The sequence below is a fragment of the Nannospalax galili genome, unplaced genomic scaffold, assembly GCF_000622305.1.
Source record: "Nannospalax galili isolate Female #2095 unplaced genomic scaffold, S.galili_v1.0 scaffold1543, whole genome shotgun sequence".
Lineage (NCBI taxonomy): Eukaryota > Metazoa > Chordata > Mammalia > Rodentia > Spalacidae > Nannospalax > Nannospalax galili.
The window spans coordinates 29,469-39,115 of NW_008349228.1; the positions used below are offsets into that span (position 1 = coordinate 29,469).

Below are 9,647 nucleotides of genomic sequence, written 5' to 3' on the forward strand. Positions count from 1 at the left end.
GTCTGTCTGTGTGTATGTATGTATTAAAAAAAAATTTTCCGTTTTCCTCTTTTTTTCAGTGCCAGAAATCAAACCCAGCACCTCATGTACACTCTGGCAAGTGCTCAACCACTGCATTAAATCCCCAAACTACATTCAACTTTTAAAGAAATGAGATAAGAAGAAATAAAACTTGCTTACCCATCTACCAAAATAAATATTATGTGGACTCTCAGGTATGTGGTTGGGGTCCAAACCATAATCCTCCAAAACAGAGAATACATGTTGTGGTTTCTTCAGGTTCACTTTTCCTTCAAATGGCAAAAATTCAAGTGCCTAAAAAAAATAAATAAAGGAATAATGTACTAGAAAAAAGTATTTTAAAAAACAAGTAACTTACAATATGTACTGTATGTCTAGTGTCACCATTAAATAAAGCATGGAAAACACAGTACTTAATATAAAATATGGTCCAAAATAAGCACTTAACCAACATACAGTCTTATACATCAACAACAGCTAAAGTACATTAATCCTACAGGCTTTTGGTTTTCCTAAATTCACTTACATCTATTCGTTTGACTTTTTCTTCTTGTGTCAGTGTTTTATTAAATGTGTGAATCTTTATTTTATATGTAGAGTCTGAATGTAGAAATGGAACCTAAAAAGAAGCAGATAAGTTTTTTTAAGCTTAGAAATTCCACTGAATCTGCACATATGCCTACGTAAAACTACATTTCACTACGCACCATCTTCTCCACAGGGTAATCTTTAAGGGAAGTATACAGCTCCTCAGGAGATTTTCCATGACCCCACAGTTCAAATATAGACCTAGGAAATAAATGATTGATACTAGACTCAGTAAAAAACTTAGTTTAGACAGTAATACATAAGAAGTATTTAGTAAAATACCTGTTCTATGTGCTTGCTACACCAAACCAATTGCTGATTATGTTTTCTAACCTATGTATCCTGGAAATGTAACTTAAGTTCAAACCCACAAAGAAGTTGAACCTTACAAGAAAGGAGGGAAATTCAATATAAAGACTTTGCCAAGTCCTAATTGTTCCAGATCTTATGCATGCTAAGCATACCATCTACCACTGAACTACATCATGTCCTTATTATATTTTTATATTGGATTAAATAATGCAATAAAATCATGGGTATATGGGATATTTAGTTACAGAGTATCAAATTTTTCCCAATTGTCTTCTCCATTTAAAAAAAAAAAAAAAGGCCAGATAAGAATGTTACTGTTGATACTTGACTATAATTTGCTAAGATTTACTAAGTCAAAAGGCTAAGTTCTAACAAAGTAGGTACCCAGGGGTGTGCTATAATTCACTTTTTGTGCTATGTTCAAAACAGTCCATACTGAGGATAGAAAGATGGCTCAGTGTATAGGAACATGTGCTGCTCTTGCAAAGGACCCAGGTTCAGTTCCCAGCACCCAGATCAGGCAGCTCACAACTACTTGTAACTCCAGTTCCAGGGAATCTGATGCCTTCTCCTCACCTCTGCAGGCACCTGCACACACAGTACACATGCATACACTCAGCTATACACACAAACACATAAAATAAAAGTAAATAAATCTTCTTTTAAAGTCCATACTAAAAATAAACTATTTAAAATTATTTTTTGTTTTGTATCTAGTACTCAAATAGATATTTTAAACCTAATACGCCTTATGTTGGGAATTCAAACACCTCAAAGAGCCTCTCATACGTGAAAAAATTTAATAGCAATTATCCAATTTCCATTTTCTAGTGAGTTGTATTTAATTAACAAGATCATTAACAAGCTTCAGTTTAAGAAATTAGATTTAGGATTAAGGGTACTTTTCAACAGAATAAAGTTAACTAAATATGGAGGTATCAGAAATATATACATTATAAAGCATTGCTAAACACACTAATAAAATTATATATACACATACATATTCTTATTTGCATTGAATTTTAAGTACAATCTCTAAGGAAAAAAACATTTTCAATAATCTGCCATTATATTCAGGAAAAAAAAGCAACTAAGTGTCAATCAAAAGTTTTTAAAGAAAATACGACAGAAAAGGAAAAATGGAATATTAATCACAAAATCTATAAACAAAAAATAAGCAATAAATAAGCTATTAATTTATTTAAAAATCTGATTATTAGGTTCCTCTAACAAATAAGACATATTTCACAGCAGTCCCCACTTTTTTTTTAATCTTAAAATTTACTAACCTGATTACCCATCTAAAAATCAGGAATAAGAAAAGCGTTTTTAGATTTTCAAAACTTTGGTTACAACCTAATGTAGCATTTATTCTATGCAAGAATATAGTGTTATGTCGTACTATATTCCTACTTAGTATGGAAGAGATTTGACATTTCCCAAGATTCAGCAGGTAACTTTTCCATTTCCTCACCACCATCCAATGGCAAATCATGTCAACTGCAAGCTAAACTGATGCCCATCCACTACCATCCTTTTTAGCCTCTACCAATACCTTCTACAGCAAACAGTAGAGCAAAGTGGTTATAAGAAGCATGGAATACTCATAGTAAGCTTTCTTACTTGGCACAGACTGTCCGTTTCATTAAATTTCTTGCAATATCTTCGGAGGGAATGCTAAGAATCCAAAATGGAGACTGAAAGAAATAATGGCACGCAAATTTACTTCTAGGGGCTACATAACTTGGTATGTTTTGGTTCAAGAAGTTAACAGGAAGAATTCCTATTTGTCACCTTCATGTAAAATTACTTGATCTGGAGAGATAGCTCAGCACTTAAAAGCACTGTCTGCTTCAAAGAGGACCTGGGTCTAGTTCCCAGAACTCACATGGTAGCTCACAACTGTCTGTAACTACAGTTCCAGGGGAACCAATGCCCCTTTCTGGCTTCCACAGGCATTGCAAGCACATAAGTACACTTACATGTAGGCAAAATACTCATAAAATTTTTAAAGGAGAAAAAATTTGATCTGACTCTAATCAAAATAAAAATTGTTCTAATAATAAGAAGGTAAATTTTTTTAGTAGGTAACCTATCAGGATAGTATAGTACAATATAAGTTCATTGTTTTGAAACAAGAGTTTCCTGTATCTAAGGCTGGCTTCAAACTCAATGAGTAGCCTAGGATAGCCTAGAATTCAAAATCCTCCTGCTTCCACCTCCGAAGTGCTGGGATTAAAGGCCGACACTGCCCATTAATTATGCATATTATAAAACAGATTATAATCTTGGAAATTTCTATTATTGTTAATCATTCCTTATAATACTATTTTAACTTCTAAGTAACATGCTGTGATTTCTTAAATTACTAAATCAGTATCTCTCTTTTTTCTTCTTCTCTTCCTTCATTCTCCCCTCCCTTGCTCCCTCTCCCCTCCAAGTCTCAGTGGGTCTCATTCTACAGACCAGGCTAGCCTCCAACTTGCAATTCTCCAACTTAGCCTCTCATGCGACAGGATTACAGGAGTGCTACCATGTCTGGCCTAGTCTCTCATTTTTCAATTAGTTGTGGCCACCTGAGCAGTGTGTGAGGGGCCCCGGGAAATAACCATGATGTAAAGTCATGGGGTATGTCACTGTCATTAACTTATATTATTTTCTCATTTTATTTATGGTTGAGGAGCTCCAGGTATAGAAAGGTTTCCTTCTCCTCTGCCTTAGCACCCAAGACAATACCCCTTGCCAGAACCTGGCCAAACACAGTGTCCTGACCTCAGTTCATTAGTCTCACCCACTATATTCACATTCTCCCTTCCATCCTCCTTTCTCCATAAGTGAAATTCACTCTGGAATAAAACTAGGGACTTTCAATTTAAGTTCTCATCTTTTGCAAGAAATAGATGAAACTGCCAAGTCAATCTTTCCTCTTCCAATATTTATACTACCTTACAGGAAAATCCAAAGGAAAAAAATCATCCTAGAAACATCTTTAACTTGAATTAAATGAAATGTTGAAGTGAACTACAGCAGATCTGATAATGGAAAACATTTTGCAGCTAGATTAGGGATAAATGCTAAGAATGCTATGTGCCCAGATTAATATTATTAAAATAAAAAGATTGACCCAGTATGGCGCACACGCCTTTAATCCCAGCATTTGAGAAGCAGAGACAGGTGGATCTCTGTAAGTTTGAGGCCAGCCTGGTCTACACAGGAAGTTCCAAGACAGCTAGGGCTGCATAATGTGACTCTGTCCCCCAAAAAATGACAGCTTGTAGAAGTTCATGAGAGGTACATGAAAGACTGAAAGGCAGTAGCCCCAAATTTCAAGTCACGTTAAGGAGGAAGAAGTACAAATTAAATTTCTATGTTCCAAACTTCTTTAAAACACTGATAAACTATAAACACAAAATACAAAGTTCATAAATTCATAATCATAGACAATGTACGATATCAAGTTTCAAAATGATTCCCAATATAGTCCTGAAATTCAGCTAAATGCTAATTTGGACTATACCCCATTGATAAATGACAGTACTTTCTCAATCAATGAACAGATACATATTATTATAAGATAGCTGAATTATATAAGAAAATAATCAAATTACAGAAGAAAATAGTATGGCTCAGCAGTTAGCTGGAATGTGCAATGCCCTGGGTTTAATTCCAGCAACACACACACACACACACACACACACACACACACTTAAAATGGAATTAAATTGAAGTAACTTTCCAAAACTACAAATTTCTCCCAAATATTATTTTTCATTCCATTGCATCTAGTTATAAATACAAATAGCCACAAATATAATTTTTTAACATTTTATTTATTTATTTATTTTATGTGTATGAGTGTATTGTCTCCATGTGTGTAAGTGAACCCATGTTGTACAATGCCCGTGGTGGTCAGAAGAAGGCGTTGGAACCCCTAAAACTGGAGTTGCAGATAGTTGTAGCCACTATATGGGTGCTGGGAATTGAACCCGGGTCCTCTGCAAGAGCAGCCAGTGCTCTTAATCACCGAGTCATCTCTCCAGCCCCCCAAACAAATGTAAATTTAAGCTTCACAATTCTTTTCAAGTCCAAGGTTCTATTTATAAACACATCTTCTAATAAAAATTCACCTTACCTTTCCACAGGTTTCCTGACTGCTGGTAAACTGGCCTCCAAACAGTGACAGTAAAGACTTTATTTCCTGTATTGAAAATAAAGAGAAGATATACTTTAAGATTTGAATCTGAAACGTCTGCAACAAGCATGTTTTAATCTTCTGTCCTTGGCTTGTTTTGTTATTTTTGAAGGCTGTAGGTCTCAGGAAGTAGGGATAGGCTACATCTGTCACTAGGAGAGTTATTTTGAGAGTTACTCCATCCTCTGAGTCCAACTTTCTCCCTCTGCCTCTTGGTCTGTGCCATGTAAACAAGCTGCTTCATCATGTTCCTGCCAGCTGGAGCCACCCCCATGCCTTCCCCACTATAATACACTGTACACTCTAAAAATCATAAGTCAAAATAAATCTTGGGTGTTCCACTGCTAGACCAGAGTCCCTCCCCTTGGGGGGAGTCTCTCTCTTTGTGCTATGTGGGGTACTATTTTGCTTCACTAAACCTTGGCTATGTGCTGTGAGTGAAAAAATAAAATAAAAAATCTCTTCTAATTAGCTACTTCTGTCCAGAGTTTTATCATAGCAAACAAGGAAAGTAATGATATACACATTTAAATACTCAAAGTCCACTAGGAAAAACAGATCTAGTACGATTAAAAATAAAAGAGTAAGCTGATATCTACTTAAGGCATTTAAAATTCAATATCAGGCAATTAGGATTCAGGGTTCTCAAAAGATTTTGTGGGCCAAACCATGGCTAAGTAATTTCTGAGAAAGTTCACATGTGTTACAAAAAGACTTCAACAGAAAATATGCTATGCTGATTTTGATGCCCCCTCCCTCACCCCCATATCACAGATGCCACAGACCGGTAAATCTAATATTCAACTAACAAAAATAAAAACTATTAAACATGATTTATGGATGTTTGGAAAAGATATAATTTACTAGGGAGCATCAATGTGGATTCATTACATACGTACAAGTATGCTGTTAACCTTTCATTAGTAATAAAATAAAAAGAGAACAAACATAATACAGTTTGGGGGGGGGATGTTTTTTGTTCTCTTTTTGGTTTTTGAGACAGGGTCTCTTGTAGCTAAGGGTGCCTTGAACTGATTCTCTTGCCTCTGCCTCCCAAGTGCCAAATGCTGGAATTACAGGAGTGTGCCACCAAACCTGGCCAGAGTAGGTACTTTAAATGTACCATGAATGCAAAGATGAAATCTGATCAAACAGTACATACATTCCTTGAAGCAATCACTTTGTACCAATAAAAACAGAATAGCTATACAAATAGTATGCTTTGTACCACTAACACATTGTCTCCTTTAAATAACATAAAGCAAGTGACTCCCATTCTTCTGCAGATGCATTATGGAAGGGGTAATCTAGGGAGAGTTAAGTGTCTCCATTGCTGGTTGCCTACAATTCCCTTCCGTCCCTACTGGAAGGAGCTCTTACATCAAGCTCACAGTTAGCACGGGAGAATGTACATCTACACTTCCGTTTCCCACTCCAAATCAAAAAACAATGGGAGATTTAAGCAGTCAGTATTGTTTTTCCTTTGACTATGTACCAAACCATTTCTTTGGGGGGGGGCGTCTTTTTGAGATAGAGTCTCCCTGTCTCCCTGTAGCCTGTAACTCCAGCTGGACCTGGCTGGCTAATACGAGATGGCCTGCCTCTGCCTCCCTAGTGCTGGAACTAAAGGCATGTGCCACCATGCTGGGCCCAAATCATTTATATTAGAAAGGGATGAGTTCAATCCAAACATATGAATGGATCATAAACAGTCAATCAGTGATGGAAGCCCAAGGTTAATCTGGAGCAAGGATGACATAAATTTGAAGCAAAGACATAATGAAATGTGGAAGTCTACGCTTTGATTTTCAGATCTTCAATACAGTAGCTATGTGTTTTTTTTTTACAAACTAAGTCCTTCACTCTCCATTCCCTCAGGTGTAAAACAGGAACCATAGCTGTTTAATGCAAAAGGATATCTGTGCAGAGAACAGCACAGAACCTTAGGCTGTTGTTTGTTATAGAATCAAGATGGTGATTCCAACATGGTCCTTGAAGTTCAGTTGTCTCCTGAGGTATACTCCTTACGATCTGGTGAAGAGAAGTCTACCTTGTAGCCCTTTCTTCATTTTCCAGTGACTACTACAGCAAGCAATCTGAAAAATAATTACCTTCTGAGAGAGTAACCCTCATTTTTAACCACAAAGTACACACATCCAATGCCATCAATACATCTCTGCTTCATAAACCTTTACTCTCCTAATGTCTAGGGCCCTTACATTTGAAACTTCTCTTCTGACTTTCCCTTAATGTCAATGCTTCCAAGTCTGTCCTATGCTCACTACTTTTGACCTTATGCTTTAAGTAATTCCACCTTCCAGTTTCCTTCTGCAGGAGACTCACAAATATTTATCACAAATCTAGATTGCTCTGCTACATTCAGATACACAGTGTTGCCTGGGCATCTCCACTTGATATGAAACACAAAACACCTCAAATTCAGTATAACCAAAATTTAAATCTGAACATCTGCCTATCTTCTCTATTTTATTTTTTTTAATATTATTTTTATGCGTATGTGTGTGTTGCCTGAATGTACGTTAAGTCCGCCCATGTCATGCAATGCCTGCGGAGGAAAGAGGCTGTCAGATCTTCTGGAACTGGAGTCATGGACAGTTGTTAGCTGCCATGTGGGTGCTGGGATTCGAACCCGGGTCTTCTGCAAGAACAGCCAGTGTCCTTAACCATTGAGCCATCTCTCCAGCCTTATCTTCTCTATTTTAAAGATACTCTCAAATCCAAGAGCTATCCTTGACTGGTCCCTCTTCCCCTATCAATCAATCCCTGATTTTCTTAACTTCTACAGTGTCAGTCTGTCCCATCCTCTCACTGCTTGCACAAGGTCAGTCTCTTAATCAGTTAACATTCCAACAGATTTTTCAATAGTCTCTGACTTCAGTCTCATTCTTCTCAAGTCCATCCTCCATGCTGCTGTCAATTTTGAGAAAGATCTAATCCTATCACTTCTTTACTAAGAACTCTTCAATAAAGTCCTCTTCCAAGCTGTAGGGTATTCAAGTCTGCTTCTTCACCTGCTCTTCCTTACCACTCTGCCACATTACCTAGTGACCCTGTAAAGGCTAACAGCTTATACTTCTAACATACTTATTTCCTTAGCCCAAATTACTCATTCTGTGATCCAAATGTTACCACCTCATGGAAGCCACCTTTAAAAGTCAACATCCCCATTTCTCAATGGATGAGATTCCCTTTTTTATATGCTCTTCCCTGTGCATCTCTCTCAGTGCACTTCCCAACGTCATTATTCCGCTTATGGGTGTGTTAAGTCCTAGATAGTAAGATCCTTGAGGTCAGAGCTGTCAGTCAGCAAATCCTAAGCGAGTACAGGCGCTCTGGAACACGTTTCTTGTAGAGTAGACATCAATTCTCCCAAATTCATCATCTAGCCACCAACAAGCCCGCCCTCCACCAAGCCCGCCCTCCACATCCTGACACTTCACACACCACTGAACGCTCCCTGAGACGTCTCTGTGGTCCTTTGGTTACGAGTTCAGGAAACGGCCCATCACTACTGCGGCGCCAGGCACACGTGCAGAAGAATGAATGACTAGGTTCGGCCGGGAGGGGTCGCCGGGGACACAGCTCATGTCCCGTCGGCCTTAAACCCGCCCGCCCCAGCCTCCTGATGAGCGATTTGGGCGGGCCGGGGAGCGCCGCAGACCACCCCCACACACACACCGCACCGCGCCGTCCCCTTCGTCCGGAAGCGCAGGCGGCTCACCGGCAAGCGGAACTCCAGATGCTCCTGCGCCATAAGCAGCAGATACCTGTTCAGGGAGCCCGGCAGCGCCATCGCAGCTGCTCCTTGCGGCTGCGCAGGCTCCGCGCACCGCCCCCTTTTCCACAACCGAGTTTCCGCCTAGGCGGAGCCTCAAGGGCCGGAAACGGAAGCTGGGCCATAGGCGCACAGTCCGGCTACCCCCTGGGGGCGAAAGCAGCTTCTGCTACGCTTGGAGGCAGCGGTCTTGTTCTGGCTTTGTGGGCGTTGGTGCTGCGTTTTTAGGCGTAGGCTGCAGTGCCCGGTGATCCTCCACCTGGCGTCTGCTTTCAACTTTCTCCTCAGCTCTTGAAACCCGACTTCAAAAACCGACTGAAATTTCACCCTGTGTAGACTCTAGCCATCCAAGATTATAGGATTCACCGCATCAGGCTTAAACATTTAGCGTACTTTTGTGTTTTTACAAAAATTTAAGGACAGGTAACCCTATAGCCTATTAAACTCTTGAGTTTCTGGGTCATCTTGGTTTATTCTGTACGGAAACCAATATAAATCTTCCTCAGATTGAGTACCCAATATTAAGTTTTGTTACTTGTTACAACCAGTAGTAAATTAAAAACATTTGTTGAAACCAGGCGTGGTGGCGTATTACCTTTACTCCCAGCACTCAGGAGGCAGGGGCAGGCAGATCTATGTAGACCAGCCCAGTCTACATAGCAAGTTCGAGGCCAGCTGCAGCTGCAGGGACACCCTGACTCAGACCAAAAATAAAAATAAAAAATTTATTGTTGAAGT

The 9,647-nt window shown here is 39.0% G+C and overlaps 1 protein-coding gene across 1 annotated transcript in view; it reads right to left on the reverse strand.

Moving 5' to 3' along the window:
* Trmt11 (tRNA methyltransferase 11 homolog) overlaps nt 1-9,008 on the reverse strand; it is a gene marked incomplete at its 3' end in the record, with an annotated part of 36,725 nt that extends 27,717 nt beyond the window's left edge. Inside the window, 6 exon segments of the mRNA XM_008846553.1 lie at nt 181-315; nt 548-640; nt 729-810; nt 2,545-2,618; nt 5,054-5,119; nt 8,856-9,008. Coding sequence (XP_008844775.1) covers nt 181-315; nt 548-640; nt 729-810; nt 2,545-2,618; nt 5,054-5,119; nt 8,856-8,927 — 522 coding nt within the window.
* Nucleotides 9,009-9,647: the final 639 nt, after the last annotated feature.